Source organism: Adelges cooleyi, unplaced genomic scaffold, assembly GCF_023614345.1.
Source record: "Adelges cooleyi isolate 19-005CV unplaced genomic scaffold, UGA_ACOO_1.1 ACOO_flye_CR_arks_rails_tigmint_CR_PRNA_2, whole genome shotgun sequence".
Taxonomy (NCBI): Eukaryota; Metazoa; Arthropoda; class Insecta; order Hemiptera; family Adelgidae; genus Adelges; species Adelges cooleyi.
In genome coordinates this window covers 8,910,354-8,935,430 of record NW_026095860.1, presented here as the reverse complement: position 1 = coordinate 8,935,430, position 25,077 = coordinate 8,910,354, and the positions used below count along the sequence as shown (strand labels likewise).

At 33.7% G+C, this 25,077-nt stretch overlaps 1 protein-coding gene across 12 annotated transcripts; it reads left to right on the top strand.

Annotated features, from left to right (window-relative positions):
• On the top strand, positions 1-23,911 carry LOC126833258 (uncharacterized). Of its 12 annotated transcripts, none has more exons than XM_050564475.1 (4): positions 1-261; positions 13,486-13,583; positions 20,087-20,203; positions 21,041-23,911. In XM_050564475.1, exons 2-4 carry the CDS (start codon positions 13,486-13,488, stop codon positions 23,001-23,003), a joined length of 2,178 nt encoding a protein of 725 aa, XP_050420432.1. In that variant the 5' UTR covers positions 1-261; the 3' UTR covers positions 23,004-23,911. The 12 variants fall into 12 exon arrangements, with proteins under 12 accessions (XP_050420432.1, XP_050420438.1, XP_050420434.1 ...); XM_050564477.1 differs by lacking the exon at positions 1-261 and adding an exon at positions 11,571-11,774; XM_050564479.1 differs by lacking the exon at positions 1-261 and adding an exon at positions 11,571-11,844.
• The last annotated feature ends 1,166 nt before the right edge of the window (positions 23,912-25,077 follow it).

Genomic DNA, 25,077 nt, shown 5'->3' with positions numbered 1-25,077 from the left:
GGTAGTTTCCTAATGTGCTTAACCGACGGTTGTGTGCTGTCGGCTCGTCGCGGTCGCCTGTTCACGTGTTGTGTTAATAATCATACTGTACCGAGTGTTGTTTTTCAAAGTAAAAATATGTTTTAACTAACTTGTTTTAAGTTTGTCGGCTTATCGATTAGATCATTTATTTTCATATTATATTCATATTGATATTATGTGAATATTATATGCGCTGTTGACAATTGGATGACCAACGCATTCGTATCGTAGTCGTTCAACGTGAGTACCAAAAATTATCGATAAGTGATAACCATTAATACATTGTACATTAATGATAAAGTTACTACGGTTATTCTTTAATGGCCAATTTCACTAGCTTAGATTAAAAATGAAGATAGTTTAACCATGTTAAAATAATATGTTTAACAATACTAACCAAACTGGTGAAAATGATCATGAATCCTCTAAAGGTAAAATTGTATTTTGAATTTTAAATCTATAATATACAATCCAACTTCTAAATGAACAATACAAAATGTTCATTGCACAATCTATTGCACACAGTATAGGTAATTTATACGTTTGTTAAGTTTCAATATGTTATTACCATAAAATTGTCATAATATTCACAATAGTATCGTATATCGTACATCAATGAAATAATTTAATATATTTGATTATTTCAGTTGAGTAGCATATAATATATATATAATGATATTTGATGAAGATTTGCAAATAACTGTATTTCTTTTGTTGTTACCTTAACTTGTTTTATTTGAAATTCATTGAAACGCATTGAATACATTTTTAATAATATTTGTTGTTTATTCGTATGGTAATATTAATATTGCAGTTTTATTAGAAGAAGTGCTGTTTAAAATTTCAATGCTTGTCAATTATAATATTTCATTTTTTGTTAAATAAAATATATTTTATAACTCATGGGAATTTCGGACGGATGTAAAAGTTATTGTGGCATACACTCGATAAATAATTATCAGTAGAAAATAATTACATACGTCATGCAAGACTTTCTTATTGGGAAAATGTACCTAGTTTTTTTTTTTGATATTCAGATAGAGAAATTACTTTATTTGTTAAAAATTACTGTAGCAAACTGCCATTAAGACAGAAGATAATATTTTAAGGTTCAGACGTCTCATGTATTCATTTAATAAATACAACTTTGATAACAAATAACAATTATTATCAAAGTAAAAATCTTTAAAAAAACAAAAGAATAGTATTTTTAAATTATGACTATCCGCATGTATGTACACCTAATAGTGTATATTTTATACGCAAATAGAGTAACTCCCAAGGTTAACATGTTTTATGTTAACGTAGGTATTATTATATTTCATTATCAACCGATGTCCGATCTCACGGCCACGGTTGGAAGAATATAAAATAAGGTGTCTACTGGGGAAAATAAAAATTATTTGTTTTATTATTATCCCTTAATAATTAAAATAAATTCAATTATTATTTAAAAATAAAAAACAAAAAAGTTCAGCTTTTAAAATATTATTTTTATTCTGTTTGTTGATCATTATAAATGTAATTTATACATTAAGAGTATGAAAAAAATATTCGTCGTTATTAACGGTTGATGATTATTTGTTTGATATTTAGAATTTTAATTCTGATTCCGAACGCTGTGTAATATAATAATTGGTACCTAAGCCAATAAATACATTTTATTACTGTTTATAATTTGTATTTATTTCATGTTAATTTTAATTTGACATTTATAAATAATTAATATAATTATTCGAAAATGGCATTACAATTTCTATTTGAACTCAATCGCTATTTATAAATATTATTTCTAATACAGAGATGCATCCGCAGTATACTTATTTTATTGACATTTTTATTGGCCACTGAGCTCTAAATGTATTATTTACTGATATAGTTGCGGTTAGCCACATGCCTAAAGATTCAACAGATCTTTTTTTTTTTCACTAATATGACACATTATCAAAACCGATTTTAGTAGCATCCGTAGACATATATAGAATAGGTTTGTTACTTAGTCGGCGTGCCCATTTAGTTTCTTTAACGGTATAACATGACTTATGGGAACAACTGTAGAAATATTTTATAGTATTGAAACGGGTTCGTAAGTAAAAGATTTCATTTTATTTTTGCACACACACATTAATGTTTTATAAAACGTGACTGGGATGCAAAAGTGACAAGAGTTCATAGTTCATATAATGTAATAATAACATAACGATACAATATCATTATTTTGTACAACACATAAAATTATAAGCGCCCATTCGGCCTCGTATAGTAGAGAGATTTTATGGCGTGTAGGCGTGCTCGCCGTATTGAATTTTAACCTCATCTATGATAATTAGCGACAGATAGTCGTACAGATAGACTATACTAAACGCAGAGGGATCATTAAAATATTATGCTAAAAAATAAAAATCATCTACAGATTGTGAAATAACAATGTTATGTTTAATTTACTATCGAGACGTTATGTAAAATGGACTGGATATATTTTACAACAATACTATTTTTTTTGATAAATGGTATCTAAAATTTACAATATATATTACAACAAAGGATTTATTTGTGTATGAAAGTTTATCTAGTTTTTGGCGACTAACACAAAAAATGCGTGTATTATGGAGAATTTCTTAAATACTAAGCATAGCTTCTAACTATTTACAACTACAGTCTACACAACTTAAGTTTAAAATAAACATAATGTCGCATCATAATATTCTGTAACTAGTTTTGAATTCAATAAAAAAAATTGTCCATAGTGTCTATTTTTGAGTTTGCACTAATCATTAGCACATTAATTGATTAGATAACACTTTTGGAGAACTATATTTTTTAATCATTTATTTTTTCGATCTAATATTTTATACAATATAATTTTCAGTTTTATTTTTTTTATAATTTTTTTATTTTATAACTATTAACATTATTTATGATACCAATGACAATTTCCTAACTAAAAGCTTTGATTAGAATAGTTTGTACCATTTTAATAAGTTGATCTAAAAGTTTAATGCACTTGAGTTAAAAAATACTTTTTTCGCACCAATAGTTGCACCGATATTTAATATGTTATTGTACTAATATGATTAGTATTTAGTAAACTATATTGTAATTAAAAAATAGATCTCATATGACTATACATAATGCACATTTTTTAATGTCTTAAGGACACTTAACACGCTATAAATCTTATAAGAACCATTGTATTTTAGTTCTTGTTGTTTTACTCTTATCGTGCAGTTTAATTTAAATTGGTAAACTAAGTTAATTTTCTCGTGAAAGTATTCATTAGTTTCAATGCAATTTGACTGTTTGAGGTATTACAAACAGATGTGTTTTTTACTGTTGCTATTTGTGCACGTGTGCTAAAAACGGTCAGCTATAAATTCGTACACATCCTATAAATAATGTATTTGCGTTTTAAAGGAAACGTCGAAATACTCAGCCAATTCGATGTTTTCGTCAAATTGTAAACACGCGTAGATCAGCTATTATTTTTGAGTTTATTACATGATAATAACTAAAATACCTTAATAATATTGAATTTGTGTTTCTTTAAAAAAATACTTACCAAAAATTATAAGTTTATTGTTTTTACAATGATGTGTTTGTTTATGTCTACGGACTAGCGATAATTTTTTAAATTTGTAACATCTGTAAACTTTTTTTCACATATTATTGTATAGATTTCGATAGCTGGTACCAATTGTACCCTCCGCCCCGTCGATACATACATACATTTAGAGATGATTGAAAACTGAACCCTAACATTTTATACAAAAAACAATATGGTATAACCAATAATTCATGGGTATTACGTGTAAGCTATATGGAAGTGCATACATTTAACCGTACGTTTCAAAACTTAGCAGCGACCTTGGGCGCACTTGGAGCTTGAGAAAGCGTATTATCAATTTTTAACAGTAGCCGTGTGTTAGGTATATTATGCCACGTTTTTGTGCCTAGTATAGTGTATTTTACGGCAGTGTGGAAATTCCTTCACCTTTTTTTTCGCGCTAGGTTATTAATTATTTTTACTTCTGTGTGTTAAGACTTGGGTTACAATTTTATATGTATATACCTATAATCGATAGCGCCGCAATTCGTTCGGGTCGTGGTGGACGACGCCCTCCACCGAACCACGACCCCTAGAAACCCGGCTCACTCCTTAATAATAATTATTATTATCATTATTATGTATTATTGATGCGGCGAGACGCTCTGCCAAGGATTTATGTCTTTTGCCGTCGTCGTACAATGGGAGGACCACGCGATCGCAGACCGAATCCAAATTCGTTTTAGCACTACAAAGTGCACAATACCTGTCTGTGTATGTCTCTTTAAGGACGTGTCGACGGTTTCTGATGGCCGGACAATTAGCTAGAATCGCAGAATTAATGAATAAGTCCGCGCTCACCGTGTTTGTAGGTAATACGGCGTTACGCAACGACGATAACTGTGAAATTATTCGGCCTCGGGTGTTTTTTATGTTTTATTTTTATTACTATTTAATTTTTGCATCTTTTTACAGTTCAGTTGCCAACTATAAAATATAACATTAATTAAATAAATGTTAAAGTTTCGTTGAAACATTTTTTACTAACCACTTACCTATTTTCAAAGATTTCATTTTTATTTTTGAAGTTTAATTCAATTCTCTGTGTAACATTTTATTATAAAATAATATATTGTATACTTTTTTATCTATTTTTTTTTTACACAAGTTTTACATTATTATTTGTTTATACACCACTTAACAACAATTTTAATAATTTCACTTAACATTATCAAAGACAGAATGTAGAAAAAGCGTAGTTAATCAATCGGAATAAAAAAAAAACCAAAAGACTGCAGTCTATCATGTCATTGAGTATTATACATTTTTAATTCGATTCGGTTGTAATAATAATATGTAGGTACTTGAGGTGATGAATGAAGTACTCAAAATTGATCACCATTTATATGATATACTATAAAACATCTTTAGGAAAATATCAGTAAAGCACTGAATTTAATAAAAAAAAATTTAACCAAAACACGCCAAACGTATGAAATGTGTTTTCAAATTATACAAATTTATATTACACCACGAATTTCTATTGTAGACTGTGCTCATTCGATTAGGGTATTTCTTTTAAAGTTTTTTTTTTGTTTTTACATTTACAATCTGTACATAAAATATACAATAAGCAAATATGTTAACAAAGTAAATATGTGACTTGGAGACTTTGGGTAGGGAACCTATCCAGTGATAGGACCCTATGACATGTTACGGCTAGAAATTAAACGGTAGCATTACAATTTAGGAGGTCTCGACACCAACGTCTTTTAAGACGACGAGGGGGGTTGTCCGGGATAGTAGCTGTGTGCTGGCTTGCTATTAAAAGATTCGAGTGGAGCAGTAATCTAGAGTGGAATTTTTTATAATGAGTCTTAACTAAATTTTCAACTGATTCGATGTGTAAGTCATTGTGAAGGGTGAGGTTGGAAACATACCATGGAGCGGACGTGATTGTACGGAGGGAAATCGATTGGAAAGCTTCTATTCTTTTTAGTTGGGATGGTTTGGCACAACCCCATATTTGAGCTCCGTATGACCAAATTGGTCTTAACATTGACTTATAAATAAGAATTTTGTTATGAAGCGGGAGTTTGGATTTCAGTATAGGACGTAGTAAGTGCGAACGAGTATTTAGAGACTTCCTTTTTGATTTTAGGTGGGGGCCCCAGGTTAGTCTTTTATCTAAAATAATACCTAAAAATTTGACTTGAGACAAGGAAGGGATAGGAACTTCTTGGAGGGTGAGAATAGACGTATTTTTTTTATTGAGTGTAAAAGAAACATGTACAGATTTTTCTGCATTAATTTTAATTTTCCAGTTTTCTTTTAAAGTTAAAAATGTTTCTACAATTCAATTATGTAAGCCAACCAAAAGATAATTAGTCGCCAAACTTATATAGTCGTTACATGAGAGAGTTAATCAGAAATATTTTAATTATAATCTAGCGTAATGCGCTTTAAAATTAATATGATTTTTGTTTTTAATAACAAATTTCTACTTTAGATAATTATTATCCTATACATGGGTACAATGTACATACATATTTTGTTTTTTTGCCATAATTGAGTAATATGAAAGGAACGCATTCTTAGTTATTACTATTTATTGCATTGAGTAGTTTATATGGCATTCTGTCCAGATGACATCCTGGAGTTTTTTTTTACAAAAATTATTTTTTACTCAACGAAAATGATTTTTTTCTTATTTAAAATAATAATATTTTTATTATGTGTTCGGCTTGTGCTAAATTTAATATTCGTATGTAATTAAACCTATAACATCTAATAGATTAGGGTACTGCATCACTACTAAATTTGTTCCTAGAAAAAATATAATTGTATTAGTAATATGTCTCTTGTTTCGTATAGAAAATATCAATAATGTCCCAAATAAAAAAAGTAGCTTTTAGGAAATCTCTACCTATTATCAAATGTTTTTGTTACGAATTAATTGGGGTTACTCTAATCTATGGCTATTACATTTGCAGTTAATATAACCATCATAGATCCCACTATTAGCATCAAGATATTATTATAATACAAATAATAACAGTTTGTTTTTTTGGTAGTAGAGAAAACTGCAACTTAATAGATCTCTGACGTTGATAACTACAGTATTGAAAGCTGTTTCGATTAAGTGTAATCGACTATCTATCAACGTAATAAACTACCACAACGGTGACAAAATAATAATAATAATAATAAAATAGTCTTTTTTTATAATATATGATCATAATACGGTTGTTTTCTCGATTGGCTTGTTTGCTTCCATTCGATACGACTTAGTGTCGCCTAATCAATTTGAATTTTTTTCTCTTACATCCCGACACTAAACAAAACAAAATTGATATTATCTCTCTTGGTGGTATTTGGTAATATTATTTTTGGTTTTACAACGAACCAATCAGCCGAAACCTTCACGTCTTATTAAATAAACTTAAATGGCTTCTTCTCCGTAGAACTGATCGTTGCCTCTAGGTTAAAAGGGTAATTTACCATAGTTGACAACTGTTTTATTGTACAATTTTCATATTAAAAGATTTCAAATTTACATTTAACAGCTAGGTACATGTCGTTTTGTTTTCGTTGTAAAGCAGCGTTCATTAACCCAGGGACTGCAATAGGTACATCATTTTTTTTCCAACTAAAAATAAATACAAAACGAACTAGGTACCACTATACCTTATCGCCAAAAGACAACCCTTACTGATGAATATCATAGAATGTCTTCTATGAAGTTCATTATAGGATTTATTGTGTTATTCCATATAACCAACAAATTTTACTTATTTCAAGACACTCGAATAATGAATAGAAATCAATTCTAGTATCGAGGCATCATTGGGAACATTTTTCGGGCCAAAACGAATTGACATTTCGAAATACTCAAACACGCACTAATATTATATCGTGTATAGCTATATTATATTTTATTTATGCATAGGTTTGTATTTGGTATAAACCAGTCAAATTCATTTAAGCCTCTATAGTCATACAGCATGTCGAATGTAAATACTACTACATAGTAGGTACTGGCCGTTATGCCATACATTATTAAGTTATATAATGCTTAACCCTCGACACGGCTATATACTCTTAAACACAACTGTGTAAATAAAACTATATGCTATGTAACGTCGAATTCCTCTGTCTGGAAAAATCTACAAAACAAGAAGCACCTATATACTTAGAATTACGCCGTACATAATTCAGGGCCTTATACGGCATTTGATATATTAGGTACGTACCTTCGTATAAAATAACACACTATAGTCACCTACCTATTATATTATTGGTTTTCATTAAGGTTTTTAATAAATATTGCTTGACCTGAGCCCTGAGGTAACTCTAGAGTCTAGACTGACGAGAAAATAATGTAAAATGAAAACTATTTGATATTTTAAAAACAATTATTCGCAAAAAATTTGTTACGTTAGTTAAAAACGTAACTTTTTAAAAGTAAATTCAATAGTTTTTTTTTTTATACTTTTTTAGCATATTTTATGCAGCTGAAATTAAAAATGTACTGTCTATGTACAATTCACTACAAGGACAACGTGTAATGCCGTATGAAAAATACTCACTTTAAGCAAAACATTTTGTTTATAAATACGATTCATATTGCAAACCAACATATTTAATGAAACGTTTTCGTGTTATTAGATATAATTAAACGAATTAAATATACTAGACTGGTATAAACAATAAGAAGCGTTAAGCTTCCTGGGTCTCTAACTCATATATTTTAGCACAATAAGTATTCGCTCGTTTTAAAGTTACTGTCTTACTGACTTTATAACAATAACAAAATAATTATTATACACCATAATATTAAGTCAAACAGTTAAATAAAAAAAAAATTATTTTGTGCGACTGGTCCAAATGTATGCACATAATATTATTAATAGCTAAATCATTATAACGTTACAATTATTAACGTGGCATTGAGATAATTTTTTAAAAATAATCAAGATTAAAATCAACATAATTTATTATTTGTAAATTAATAAAAATAATTAGTTTAAAGAATTCGATAGTTAAATTTAAAATTGAATGGCGGTTAGTCTTTAGTTACAACATTAAGTAATTTAATTCTTAAGTTTTGCAATGTTAAGCAATAGCGATAAAAATAAAATTGAAATAAGGAATTATAATATTTTGGTGATTACAGATCAACCGACCTGTTCGCGTTGCGATTCCTATTGAGTAGCAACCTAAATATCATACCTAGCCACTAGTTGACCCGAGGATCTGTCTTTATCTATCGTTCTGAGATAACATCGCATAATTAATACATTATTATATCACTTGGGAATTATATTTTGCTCAATAAAAATTAATAACCCGACTTCTATATGACATTAAATGATTATTCTAATACATGTGTTATGTAATACTACGAAAATGAATAAACAAAAACAAGTAATACACGTTAGTTTGTACGGTTCAATGTTTGTGAAACGATTTCACTCATAATCTTGCATTCGTTATTCATATTAAACAGGTGGCTACTTACAAAATGGATACATCTAACAGTGGCAGATCGCAAGCTTACAGGTCTTTTTTATTAATAATAATTTATAATATTCGAAATCTTTAGAGACACTGAACGCTATTTTCGTTCACCTGTCTATCAATGTTCATTTACCCGGTTGGCGTTTAATTCGATATCTAACCGTTGCATCCGGCTTGTAACAAATACCATTATTACTGAACGCAGTAAATGATTAATCTGTTAAGAACTCAGATGTAGATAGCTGGCGCCAAATAGCTAGGGTAGAGTAGTTGTTCGATGGAATGTTAAGCATGCATGCACATAAGATATACATTTGCCTAATAAGCATAACAAGGTACAAAAAAAGTAGAAAAGAGTTCTAAGTAAAATTAAACTATGTAACTCTATAGTGTAAAGCTATAATGTATTGCAATGTCTAAGTTCAATAAATTAAATTAAAAACAATATTAATTAGACAAGCTTGTGCCAACTTCGGTTTACATATTACCATCTCCTAAATTAACTTCTTATTCAAATTATACTATCTCTAAAAATATAAAATTTTAATTGAGTTAAAAATATTTTTTGACTATAACTTTTACAAAAATAATCTTCAATTATTAATGACTTTAAGAAAAAATATATTTTTTTATAATAACTACATATATATACGATAATAATCATAATATGATATTATGTAGGTAGATAATGATCAATTTTTTATTCATTTTTCGAATAGTATTTGTCCAAGTATGCTAATAACAAATCGACATACGTTCATCTGGTCGTAATCTGAACATGCAGACGTGTAGACTTTTTGTAGTTTGTTTACAATAGCGACTCGGATACAATACAGGAATTGTCGACCTTTGGTTTTTCTAAAACGCCTCGAAAACCACATCCGACTACTGTGTCCGTATACAACTAATATCCACACCGGAATAACCGCAAAATGAACGTATAATATTATATCCAATGGAAATTAACACCGTTTTAGTAATTTACGGGTCACATGTGCCACCGGATTGAGTCTCGGGTGCAGGTTTATCAGACCATATACACAACAACATGCGCTTTCACTACTAAGATTAAAGATGAAAACCGTGTAGTCGCCAAAGTAGGCGCACAACATATAACTTGATAAAATGTATATTATTATTACTATTATCATACCTACATAAAGAAAGAATAACGAAACACGTCACGTTGGCTAATTCACACTGCCGGACGCGCGTACCTCAATACCACAAAGAACATAAGTAATATGTACTAAATTATGTGTTCTGTGATTGGCCATATCTAACTGCATTTATTGTTATTGAATGCGATAATGATAATAACAGTTCTTCGTGTGCACTGTACGAATATGATCAGATGATCTTTGAAACAGCATGTGGAAAAAAATATACATCAGTAAATTATATCAATACAGCGTTATTAATATTATGTTATTATTTTATTATTCCGCCATGTTACCTGCTGAGCGTCTGCAAATGGGAATAAGTAGGCAAAAAAGTAGTTTTTTCTTAAAGAAAAATACTTCACGTTTTTTTATTTATAAAAAATAAATCATAACCATTAGTTTTAGTGGTATACAAAGTTTGCAGTTGCGTCAAATGAATTACACATATTATACTTAACATAAATAATTATCATAATATAGGTTTTTATTTTTTATCTTTATATAAATTCCCATACTATAATATTATTTATTTATGTAAAATTAAAAAGAAAATTATACTTTAATGTGGTGATTAGTTATTAATGGGTTTTTTAAATTACAATATAAGTTTACGATAATTATACATTAATTTATACAAAGTACAAGGGTAACAAAATAACTCCAAGGGAACTTAAAATTACACCTGTAGTATTGCTTTAAAATTTGCTGTTAGTCATTCGGCTAGGATCTTCGGCGGAGGTTGTTCAGTGAGAAATAGTAACAATAGTAATGTAGTTTCTTCTCGATTGAATTTTCAACATTCTTATAGTAATCATATTGACTGTAACTTGACCAAGGCTCACGCCTCACAAACAACTTACTAATATTTGGATTCTTTCTGTTTAGTAGGCGTTGGCACCAGATGTGTCGTTACTTTTTGATTACATTTACCTAATTCGATTCTTTTTTCAGTCAAGAGTTGTAATGACAACGTTTTTACGAATACTAGTTAAAGATCAGAAGTACTCGTTTTCTCAGTCGATTAATCACTTCAACAAAAAAAAAATTATACAACACCGTTTCACCGCACAACTCTGCGGTGTATATTGCAATTTGTATTATTATTAATCGTCAACTCAATTCATGTAATACTTGATAATATGTGAAAAAACGGTTGAATGCATTAAAACAAAATTATAACGCTCAAAGGTTATTAGCACAGATAAATTAAATTTATAAGCAAATTATTCACAAGAAGTCGGCTATAAAAAGCTCTTTATCTCTCTGTGTTTTTTTTCAACATAATGTTACAACAAATACTTACTAGAAAGAGTTGCCACATATATATTTTTTCAGACACTAGTCGTAGTTACACCTTTCAGTAGCTTACATACTCAAAAGCACGGGTATAATGTTTTACTAATTTGCATTTCAATTGTAGTACGAAACAAACGGTCTACCGCTAGTGGTCAACGTTTACATTTTTTATTTATCAAAAACAACATAGTTCGTTTGGGAATGTGACAAATAATGAGTGAAAATTGAAGGTTTGTCGTATTAGCGCACTTGTGCGCGATAACTTCAAAGACAAAGATTGTTATTGGCGCGGCTCAACAGGTTTTCCATTTAATATATTAAATGTTTGCACTTGAGTGATTTTTTCTATTTTGTTGTACCGTGCGACACGTGAGAAAACGACCAAAGCAAATATCGTCTTCTGAAAAGACACTCGACAGACCGCCCGAGGACTCGTGTTAATCGCGATGGCTGGTTGTATAATTCCATAATAACGTCGGTTCCCACAACCTATAAATATTTCAGGTATAACTTAGAAGTCTACTCTCCGTCCGCAGTCCGGATGTCCCGAAGGCTCCGATGCCTACAGATTTGATTCCAACTCCAGCAGCAATAATAGTAGTCATAATAATATGCTTAACGCACCGAAAATGTTCTAAAATAATGTAGTATTGAACTTTCACGCCGCACGTTAAAAAAAATAAGATCTCGATAACTTGAATAAAAAAAAGTGCATCCGGTGACTGAGTTCCTGTTTGTGTGAAACAAATTTAATTATAATCGTCGATTTCCGACAACAGTTTTTTTTTTAACAATATTTTCTTGCATTGTTTCAACCGTTTAGCGCGTTGTCGAACATCGAATGTAAAACATGTAGCTTAACGATACGTCTCGCCTACTACGATTACCCGACGATGATATTTTGCTATAATAATATAATGACAAGCATTTCGGTGAAATTTAAACGTTCTTTTATTTTTAGATACTTTTTATAACCGACCGTGTAAACGCATTCCTCCAAAAAACAAACACATTAAACCACCGTAACCCCGACTGATACTGCACGCGCTAGAATTATTACCAAAAGGAAAAAAGTAAATAAATACTCATTGAACATCTCTGCAAACGCATTTGGTATATTTGTGCACGGTCGTCGTCACGTCCATGGCGCAACGGTTTCCGTATAACGTCATCCGTAGATCTTAAACGTTAAGTAAAATATAAAATAATGAAGATTCGACAAACGATAGATTCTATACTCGAAGAATGCGGCTAATAGAATTATACTTTGTCGAGTGATATAAAACGGAATAGCGTGTGTGTATGGATTGCAACGAGATGAGAACAGCTGTGGAAGTAAAAAATATATTTTGTAATAAAAAAAACTTAGCTTTAGTATCCGTCCTGGATTCGAAGACGAATTTAGATACCTAATATATTATTATCTTTTTGATTTATACCCGATACATTACGATGCCAAAGATAGTATAATTAATGTCTCAACACTGATGTCACTCTGTAAAAAGGCGATGTGATTGTTGATGATAGGATATATTTTGTCAACTCAATGTGTTTTGTCCTTTCACTATTGACACACATCATGCGCTGCATCTTTTTGCCGAAGGTGCATACGCCTATTGATTTGGACGTTAATAGCATACTAATTGCGATGGAGACTTATCCTAAGTTTCAAGACATCATTAAACCGTCGTTAATATGTTTTATTCTATTATATAGTTTCATTCGAATCCTTTTTCACAATTTCGTCACGTTTTGCCTCGAATTATTTCGTTTCATTTCGGATGGAAAATAAAAAAAGTGAACTGATTCGAAAATAATTACATTATACTCAGTACTCTTAATTGACTATTTTGCGCGTCGACCACGCAGGTATATCATAAATATGATATAAAGAACAAACTTATAGATAATAATATATGGTTTTTATTCGTGTGTTTACAGATGAAAGTGCAATATTTCGTAGCCACAACGTTCATCTGGTTGGTTTCTTGGACGGCCGCCTTAGACATTCCGTATGAAGACCTCAATAATCCTAATAAGTGAGTTATATACCAAATTAAAATGTTTTTTTTTTCTGTAGTATAAGTATATCTAATAATAATATTTTACACGAATAGCATTATATGTTTTCGGTGCCATTGTGGTGCAGTATATTTTTAACACTGTAGTATTAATTAGTAAATAGTTATAAAAATGTCTATACAGCCTTGGAAAATCCTACGACAAAATCCCGACAGTGGATATGGCCATTGTTAATTTAATAATCGTTCCTTGGTAGATGAGTTAAGAACAGAATAAGTACAAGGTGATTTGGGACAACATTTCAGTCGATAAGACTACAGAAGTGTTATTAGTTAAGTTAAAACAATAGATGGAAGAGTTGAAAAGAAATTAATTTTAACGGTCTAATAAAACGGACCAATATTCAACGGTCAAATTAAATTACGAAAAGGGTAGAACTAGAAGCTGTGGCCTTGTTATCTTTAATAATTTTCAATTACTAAACGAGTGTAAGCAAAGCGCGATTGATTAAAGGTCGGGGGAAACAATAAGTTAGGTTTTGTGTAAAAATATGGGGGGGGGGAATTATATTGAATCACAACAATTAATAAACGTGAAAGTAGAAAATGAAATAAAAGTGCAGATGGAAATTAGAAGAAGCCGAATTGAAATGTTCAAGATGATTGGTTGGAGTAGTTATTTTTTATTTTTTATTTAATAGAATAAAACTCATAGGGAAAAATCAGGACGTCAGTCGTGATATGAGAATGTTAAACATGGGTAGAAGAATATGGAGAAAAAAAATAAGGTCGTCGGACCCTCATTTGTGTTTGATGTGGGATGAACCGCAGAAGATGATGATATATTAATGATCTATTGTTCAGTGCAATGTAAGGCGGTTACTCAATGAGTTTATCTAGGTTGGATAGTTGACACAGACAGAGTAAATTATAATTCAATAAACGCGTTTGCGCAAGCGACCATAGTATTAAATATTTATATTTCTTTTTTTTTTACCAAAAATTTGGTAATTTAAATCACGTTTAGTATTTTTGAACTGTATTTTAAAAAATAGTTATTTAAACCGTTCTCAAATAATGCAACTCTGCGGCTTTTGACAATTATGTGTAACGTTAATATTGTTGCATAAAATATTTCGATTATATTCATCCGTACGTGATACACACACGGGTATAAAATAATTTTATATCTATGATCTTAGAAATCGACCTAGTGTAAAAAGAGTAATGGAGTTTTGGACGGAATGCGGTTAGGCTTCATATTATAATATGATTTTCAGTACATATAATTTAATACTTATTCGACGCATTAATTAGATATTAAGGCAGACTATTCGGTAAATGGAATTCTCATAATTATATACTGTTATTATTATTTATTGTTACCAGTGACGGTCAAATGCCACAGTCCATGTTAATGTGTTTTCATTAATGAATACCTATTATTATGGATGATACATCACCGTTGCAGTTTTTTTAATGATTTGTTTACGAAATTCAGGAATAGTCTTAAGTTTAATTACACTGCACTATTGTGTCGGGTTAGGTACATCTAATGTATAGTACAATGGAAAAAGTAATAGAATTCGATTGCAATATTCATTGAAGAAGCTGAGGTAAGCACAAAGCGGCGAGTTAGCATTTAATACAGGACGTTTAATAGTGGGATTTTTCCTGAGACGGACCTGCCCAACAAATAACGTTCAAGTCGCAGCCGTATCAATGTTTCTGTACAACTCTTCTCTTTATTTCCGCAGTAACTCGGCTACTATGAACAGGTTAGCCCCAATAGTTAAATTAATTATCAGTTGTACTCTTTTTTCAAAAGTGACACAACATCGTGTAAATTCAAGTTTTTTTTTTTTACTAGTAATCACGGTCGGGGGTTTTTTTTTGAACTAGAGTAAATTCTTATATATCGTCTTAATTAAATAATGTTTAATACCGATTGACAGAAGATGTGTCACTTTAAAATGAGGAGTATATATTGATTTTGGTTTGTACTTGGTTAGCAGTATTAGTTTTTTCTTGTGGCTTTTTTGTAACGTTTTGCTTGGGCTTGATGTATCATTTTCGAGCCAGTCGAGTGTATGTATTGTCGCTATTGTGTTATGTACAACTTATTGAAATGTTTATGACTAAATACTAATCAGCATGTTTACTGTAAAAGATATTTTTTTCAAATAGTTCCTTTTAAGTGCATGCGATTCAATATTACTTATCCATGATCGACGTTTATTGTAAAAAAACAATAAATTAGTAATAAACCTCCCAAACAAATTGTGATGCATTAAAACACGGATATAAGTCATATTTATTTCGGTATTCACACGTTTAAAATTTACCTTGATACTAATTATTATGTGCGAAGGTTCAATTATAGTTTGAAAACCGCCCACTCAAGCATGCACGAGTTTTTATAAAATAAACTAATATTACTTATTATAGTTAATACTTTATTATATTTACCTCGACGCCGTGTATAGTTTAATTAAATATGCTAAAAATCATGTATATTGTATAATATGTAAACAGCATAAAATAAAATCTCACCTATACAAAAATCGTGTTTGTCAAGTTCATAAAATTATAATAAAAAAAAAAAGCTTTTAATTTTGTATGAAATTTTATGGTAAGGTTTTTTACTGCATTAGAATGTAATTTTGAATTCATTAAAATATTACTCTAATAATTAATAACTTTTATTTAAATTAAAATAGAAGAAAATCACGCACGTACTTAAATACAAAATCGATTCTCTTATAAAAAAAAACAACTTATATAAGGTTCGAAAACGTTAAAATTAAAATTTTTGTTAGGAAAGTCTACATTGCAATTTCGTGCCATTGGGTTTCGTCGGTGTTCAATTAATCAGTTTAAAAACATTAGCAGTATAGCATTCGTTTCTCTGTAGGTGGTTTTGAGCTGCCTTGACAGTTTTTTTTATTAACTAAAAATCACCAATAGTGATGTTTTATAATTCCACATCGGTAAGAGTCATTTTCAATTACTTAAAGCACAGTACAGTTCACGATCATTGACGGACGCCACGCTCTTAAAACGTGTAACAGCGACGGCAAGTTAAATGTTAAGTTTTTGCCACCAACTAATTGTACTTTTATATACTATTCTACTTTTTTAAACTTAGGGTTAGCATCTGCAAAACCCGATTGCTCTTAATCGTGTCACTGTTAACGATTAATTCTAGAACAGACATAATTTCTAAAACGGCAGTATAGATTCAATACATTTTTTTTTTTTTTTTATCTTGTTATAATTATATGCATTGTTTATGTTACAATTTGTGCGTGCAGGACTAAAATTACTCAATATCCTGCGAGAGTTTAACAACGATCGAGAAATTGAGACAATTGAATCATTGCAAACGTGTGGGTAAACTATTAAAGTCTCCAAGTCCTTGTTGATTGCTTATGTCACGTCTGAGGTAAAAAAAAGCAATGGCACGTAGGCCTTTTAAAGGAATTCGGTCGGTCGAGTGTATTTGCACGAAGACCCAAAAACATATTAATGTGTTAATCGCAAACACCATTGTTCGGATAGCACGGGCGAGACTGTTAATCGGTCAGGTCAAGATTTTAGGATACGCAACCTATTGTTATGATTAATATTATGTAGACTTATCCCACACGAGCTGTGTTCCAATGTTATTTCGGACGGCTTAATAATATAATAATAGCCCCAAGTATAATTAAACCTGTTAGGCGTCTTTGACTCGTTAGGAAACGGCAATGAAGAAAAAACCTGTTGTTGCCGTTCTTGTTGTTTTTTAAATCATGCCAAACGCTTCTATACAGTGTTCTTTTATAATGTTTGTGTAATATAATTGCTCGTTTCCAAGGACATGTGATATTGCTTTTTCAATGCGTGTGAGTGTGTTTGTTTGTTTGCAATTAAGAAACTTATTCGTTAAGTACATAAAACTCATTTTTGTTTGTAAAACTAATAATATGTTGGTATTTTCAGGATATGCCAGCCTCAGTCAAGCTGTACTGTCGTCAAACCGTCGTCGTCGGCGGAAAGTGACGAAGATTTTGCTTCGAACTGCCTGTGCGACAAACGTTGCGCCGAGTACGGCGACTGTTGTACCGATTCGGCGTTCTTTGACCCTGTCAAACAGCTGCGAGCGCCCGCGCAGTACCGCTGCGTTTCGGTGGGCGGCCAGAACGTCGTCGGCGACGGCGGTAGCGGCGTTTACATGAAGGCGTCGTGTCCACCCGAATGGACGGACAAACCGGTTCGGTCGGCTTGCGAACAGCCGGACGAAAACGCTACAATGATGGGCAACCCTGTGACGGTGGGCACGACCGGCGTCACTTACCGGAATAGGTATTGTGCTTTGTGCAACAGCGACACTAAAGGCCTAGTCATCTGGGACACGCGACTCCGGTGCCAAAACTTTACCGAAAACGTCACCGTGGACGCGGACGCCATTGCCAATTCGTTAACGCAACAATCCGACGGCCAGTGGACGGTCGAGTATCTGGGCAAAACGTACGAATGCAAAGTCGAAGCCGTGCCGCAGCCGTCGAGCCGACCCTGCATAACTAACATGGTGACCTCGTGTCACACAATGTGGCCCAACGACGAAATCAAATCCAACTGCGAAGCATACACCACGGTTGTCTACGAATTCGACCAACCGTACAAAAACATCCATTGTGCCATATGCAATCACGTTCCTGTGCAGAAGTTGAAGTGCAATAAGTCAAACGTTCAGAACCGTTTCAATATAGATTTTACGGCCCGTAGTCTAGGCACCCTGTTCTTGGCAAAGCCCGGTCACCGGCGTTGTCGCGCGGATACGTTCTACGACCCGTTCGGTAAGACGTGCCGACCGCTCGTACCATCTGGCTTGCCGCAACTCAATTGCACTAAAGTGGCCATGTACACGCAAGTAACGCCCGGCTGGCAACCGGGTAACGGCACAATTGACTACGTATTGCTCGACAATGGTACGATGGCCGTTTGCGCCGAAGACGCAGCCATCAGAGCTGAGCCCTTAGAATCGCTCAAGTCAGTCGTGTTGACATACGTCGGTCTGGGCGTGTCCACCGTGTTCTTGATCATCCATTTGGCTGTGTTCACAGTGCTACCAGAAATGAAAAACTTATCGGGCAAGAACCTGGCTTCCTTTAGCGTGTCGCTGATATTCGCGTACGCCGCGTTCGTCACCGGAAACTGGCTAACCGGCGTCGCTTGTTACGTGGACGCCACGCTCACCTATTATCTGTTTCTAGCGTCGTTCGCTTGGATGTTGATCATGAGTTTCGACTGTTGGCGCACGCTCCGGTTGGCTACGGTCGAACTGCGCGTGTCTTCCGGAAGGCAGACTAAAAAGTTTTTAATCTATTCGGCCATCTGCTGGCTTGTGCCGGCCATGATCGCTTTCGTGGCAGTGTTGGCCGATACGACTCCCGGCGTTCCCGAACACCTGCGGCCCAAGTTCGGCGCCGACCAATGTTGGTTCGGCGGCAAGACGGCGCTGCTGGTGTTCTTCGCGGGTCCGCTGACTGCCGTCATGTTCATCAACTTTGTACTGTTCCTGTGGACAACGTACATGATTCACATGAGCCGCTGCACGAGCCGGCACGTCAGCACCAGACACGTTCGCCGCGATTTCCGCATGTACTGCCGCTTGGCTGTGCTAATGGGACTCACGTGGAGCGCCGGCATCGTGGCCAATTACTTCGACAGCAAACACCTTTGGGTTTTGTTCGTGGTGCTCAACGCGTTCCAAGGTCTGTTCGTGTTCGCGGCGTTTACTTGTCGACGGCGGTACCTGAACTCGCTGGTTGGCAACGACAACGATTTCGACAAAGACGACAAAAAGAAGAACCACGTCACGTCCATTCGACACCCTCCGCCGTCGTTCTCTTGGTCGTCGTCCGCCGATAGCAGCGTGCCCGTTAGCGCCGAGAAAACGTCATCAGAGACTCTATACTAATGGTGTCCACTCGACAGCTGATAATATCCGGACGAGTACCGCGATCCAAGCCAAAAAATCAAACAAAGCACGAAGACTGAATTAAAATCATAAATAACCATGGGTGTTGTATTAAACGTCTGCCCTTAGAAATTCGGCCATAATCCAAGACGACGCCGCTTACAGGGCAGATTTTACCACGTTTAATAATTTGTACATGTTTTTCCTTTCTTATATTTGTAACGTTTATATTATATTATGTTTTTTTTTTTTTTTTATATTATGTATTGTTGATTTTATTATAATGTAATTAGACGTATGCTCTCAGAATCTAGATTTTGTATAAAAGTTATTCGCTTTAGTTGTTATTTTAATATTCTTGAAATTGCTTACTTATCAATTAAATGTCGTCATTTGTTGTATTTACAATTTACTTAATGGATTATAAAGTTATTGACATAAAAAAGCATTTTATTTTTTAATATATATTATATATTTTTATTAGTACCATGTATTATGTTATTACAGTTGGATTTTCTGTTGTCGAATCAATCATTGATTAGATTAATTTTTATAGTGAAACAGATGACAATAGCGAATCAACAATACCTTTACCGGATTATGACATGTTCAATATGACTGCTTCGCCCATGGAAATGGACACCTTAGATTTGAACGACGGAGTTTTAAAGAGGTATGCATTTATTTTAAAAATATGTCCTACATAATAGATTAAATATAATATAGATAAACTATGATATTTTAACCTTCTTTTTTTAGGATTGCATAGTTTATTTTAGTTTCGTAATTTTTCCGATTGTTAAATTAGCGTTTGCATATCTATAGTGTCGTGGCCGAAAGGGTTATCGCGGCAGTGTTTCTACGCACTAGCCGTGGTTCGAATCTCGGTCGCTGGCTGTTTCTCTAGCTGGGTGGGCAACCGCTGGAGAGAGAAATGGCCACCAAACAGGTCGTAGACTTGTTAGGTTATATCTATAATATATTTAATCAATGCCTGATCTGATCTGATATACATCTTAATAATTATTGTTTACAATCTGATGAATAATGTATAATAATGACGCTCCAGGATATAGAGAAAATTATTTTATATCTTACATACGTGTGATAATAATGACAAAGAGCGGTTTGTGTTGATAGGTTAAGTAATTGCGCGCGTGTGTATTTGTGTTTTCTGAGTACGTATGTGAACAAGAGAGTTCACGGTGAAAGTTAATGCTCATCACGAATCGGCGCCAAAGCATTACTAATTTTCTATTGTAGTAAACGAAATCATTAATGTTGTTTGGGAGATATGATTGACTTCGGTAAATTGTTGTGTGTGTCTGAATAACGAAGTAAATATGGCTTCTTGATGACTATAATAATCATTGTGATGTTACAAGTATATGTTAATATGACAAACGCTTTTTAAAATTCGGCTGAAAGGTAAAAGCCTGCTGTCTTAAGACTTAAATTTTTGTTATTTTATTGTTTTATAGCGATAATAAATCGGTTTTATCCGTTGCAGGACCGACACGAATTTAGTATGCACAAAAAAATTCGTGGTTAACGGACGGACGCTGGAACATTGTTACGGGGACGAACACTGCCGGTCATATGGCGACTGTTGTCGGGACAGCGCGTTTTACAACGAGCGTGAGCAGTCTGCGGCCATGAGCCGTTTCGGGTGCTACAACGTACCGAACACCGATTTGGTGGTGAAGGTGGTCGGCCGGTGTCCGTCCAGGGCGTACTTGACAGCTCGCCAGCTAGCGAATAGACAACTGTGCGAGACAAACGGAGGTGACGGTGCTGAAGAATTATCGATCGGAGCTTACCCGGCAACGGGTACTTCCAGTAATCTAACGTACAGGAACGCATACTGCGCTAAGTGCAACGGCGAGCCAAACGTGGTATACTGGAAACCGTTGTTTAAGTGTTTAGCGCCAGCCGCCTCCCAGTTGCCCGATCGTACCGCGCGTCTCGAAAACGCGTCCGACCAAATTCTGTTGTACCACGAACGCCGCTGGTACCTCGCGGACTACGATAACAAAGTAATATATTCGTGCAAGATACAGTTGTCTGCCGACGTACCCGTGCCTCCACTGCGACACTGTTCGTCCGACGGTCTCCTGGTCAACGACTGTCCTGCCGGCAATAACCTTGGCCCGTTGGCCGAGACATGCAAGTCGTCCGCTAACGAAGTGTACGAGTTTAACGCCACCGGAACCGGTAGAACGTTTAGGAACGCGGCGTGCGCCTTGTGCAACAACGTGTCCATCGCTCGACTAACATGCGTGCCTAAACCGCCTTTAAGAAGCGTTTACCCGGATTTAAAACAATTGTTTAACGTGAAATTACAGCCGTGCACCCCCGACGAAATTTACGACGTTTCGGCGGCCAAATGCCGGAGCATAATGCGCGAATCGGGTGCCTGTTCAGAGTCATTCATGTTGTCACTGGGGGAATTCGACAGATCTTCATTTACCAACGGTACGGTATACGTTTTCGCGTACAAGAAACGTCTAGAGTACGCGCCGACCAACGGTACTGATATATTGGTGTGCGTTGACAACTTGAAATTACTTTGGTCCGAGGAGCCAGTGTACGCAGCCTTCCTGTCTTACGTTAGCGTAACCTGCTCGGCGCTGTCGGCGTTGTCGCTTATCGCGCACCTGTCACTGTTCGCCGCGGACGCCGAGCCTAAAAATCTTCCTGAAAAAAACTTGGCCAGCCTCTGCCTTAGTCTCTTGCTGGGCTACGTCAGTTGGCTGTCTATAGCTGTCGGGGCCGTGCCGAAAGGAAAAACGTCGTGTGTCGTTTCTGCGTTGATGATGCAATTCGGTTTCTTGGCCTCTTTTGCTTGGATGTCCGTCATGGCCACCGACGTGTGGATCGTGCTGTACGCATCTACCAAGAAGCTGAGGCTGGTGGGTGGCAAGCGGAACAAACGGTTCGCCGCGTATTCCGCGTTTGCTTGGCTGACGCCGGCCGCGTTTACGACGTTCGCCGCCGCTCTACAATGGTCGTCCACGGTGTACGAATTTGTACCTCAACTCAAACCCAACTTTCAGCACACCTGCTGGTTCCTTAATCCTGAGTCGTTGATCGCGTTGTTCGTGCTGCCCGCCGGCGTCACCATCGTCACCAATTACGTGACGTTTATCAGCGCCATCAGACTGATCGCCGCATCGGCCAACGGCGTGTCGTTTGCCGCCGACACTGCTGTCAACCGGTCTAGGAAAAACATGAAAATTTACGGTCGCCTGTCGCTCATGATGGGCTTGACGTGGGCAATTGGCTTGGTGGGTGCATTTTACGACCACGACGTCGTTTGGGCCCTGTACACTGTGCTCAACTCTCTGCAAGGGGCCTTTATCTTCTTGGCGTTTGAATACAGCCATAGTGCGTTGCGTTTGTTGTTTCCTAAACCGGCCGTCTATTCGGAAACGCAGTCCTCGGGCGTTACGCCACTTAGCGCGTCCACCTAAAGTTTATCGATTTTGGTTAGGTTTTTAACACTAAGTCGATTGAGCTCGTTTCGGGTTGGGTAAAAAATCGCGAAAAATAATAAAATGATTTGTCAAAGTTCCTGAACGTGCAAAATATAAAAAATGTCGATGGATTCTGTACTGATGAATCGTCTAAATGATCAGCCTTTATAGATCACTTGGACGAATCATCAGTATAGCATAACCATCAAATACTCGGTTGTCGAAAGAAGTAGAATAATTCTATACAGCTTAGATTTTAATCATGAAGCTTTTTCTTAAAATAATTTTTTGACTTTCGAGTTTTTTTATGATTTTTAAACATAATATAATATATATTACAGGCAAACTATTGTATTTTACCATTGCGAGGTCGTTGTAGAATGTGTATAATTAATGTATTGTGAAGAAATTATATTATGAATGTTTGAAAATTCCGTTTGTATATCTAATAATAAATTGTTGGAATGCCAGTCAGAATATTATATGTAAAAACATGCGTAATCTTAACTTTTTTTATTGTATACTAATGTGTACCGTCACAAAACGTTTGAAACTCTTCTGCAGAGTATTTGCGATAACGCTCGATGACGTCTTAGAGTGTATATTTGATATATTGAATACGATCTTAGATCTGAAACTACGATTTATGATAATTTCAGTTAATAGGTCCTTTTTAATTATCAAACTGACTATGTATAAGTCATGATGGATGCTATGCTAAGTTAACTTACCTTTTTTTTTTAATAGTTATCACAAATACACTGCATTAGGGGTATACCTATGTTTTAATTACCTACTATTAAAATATAAGTATACTTTTTTCCTTATCTTTAAACTGTAATTAATTGTCATTGGTTATGCATATTATTATAGCTTGTTAACATGTATCACCAATGCTATAACAACATAATATTATGGTATTGTGATATATTTTTTTATAATTAAACATGTTATTAGAGAAATATATTAAAATAAATTATAATATTAACTTAATTTATTTTTGAATTCTATTTATATAAAGTCATATTTTATATTTTGAACCATGTTATATAACTATATGTTTTGTTCTATGATTAAAGTTTATTGCAATTATTTTACCGAAACGTATTAACTACCTAAGTATTATAATTAATAATGTGTATACAAAGTCTTCGAGCTACTTTTATATTTTTTTATTTTATTATCTATACAGTAATTGGGAACAAATTTAAATTACTTAATGATGACATTGATAGCCAACAATTATTTACAATAAAATTAGGTATTAATAATAATTAAAATAATACATGACCAACGATTTAATTGATCAAAAAAAATAACTCTTCCATCATTCTACAGAATAGTTGTAGTAGTTTAAAGCTGATATGTTAAATCTAACATAAGTCGATTTTCTGTTAATATAATCTAAGTAGCTAAATATTCAATAGGTACTAGTTGTTGAGCAAAATCAAGTAGTTCGCATAGTTTGCAGCCATTAAGCCATTAGACCGCCTTAGGCACTTATCTCGTAGGACTCCAAATTTCAGTCATGAATATATAAATAAAATATAAAAATAATTTTAGAATCCCTCCTTCGAAAAAAATAGACCTGTTAATTCTTTATCAGTTAAAAAATCGTATTAAAAAAATATTACACAAAAATAGGTTCACAAAGTGTGAATATTAATTATGATCTATGCTTTAATGGTTCATCCGGCTCTGATAGTTTAAATTGGCTTAAGGGTCAGGCAATTATATTGCATGACAGGAAACCTAGGTATTAGACTTAAGCTTTATAACATTAATACATTTAATAAAGCGTATTTTCTATGTATTTTGTATGAACTAATTTACTTTCTTGTTCAAATTCCTTGTTAAAAAAAAACAATTGTTATTATGTCATTGTAATTTTATTTAGGCGTATTTTAAATAACTATATTATACATTACCTCTCATTATAATGTATTTATTATTTATTGATTTAATTGAACAAATTTAATAGAAAAATATAATAATTTCGTAGTACCTTTAAAAAGATTAGTTTTGTTTTTGAAATTTTATTGTAGCGTTTATATTTTTACTTATTTGTAGT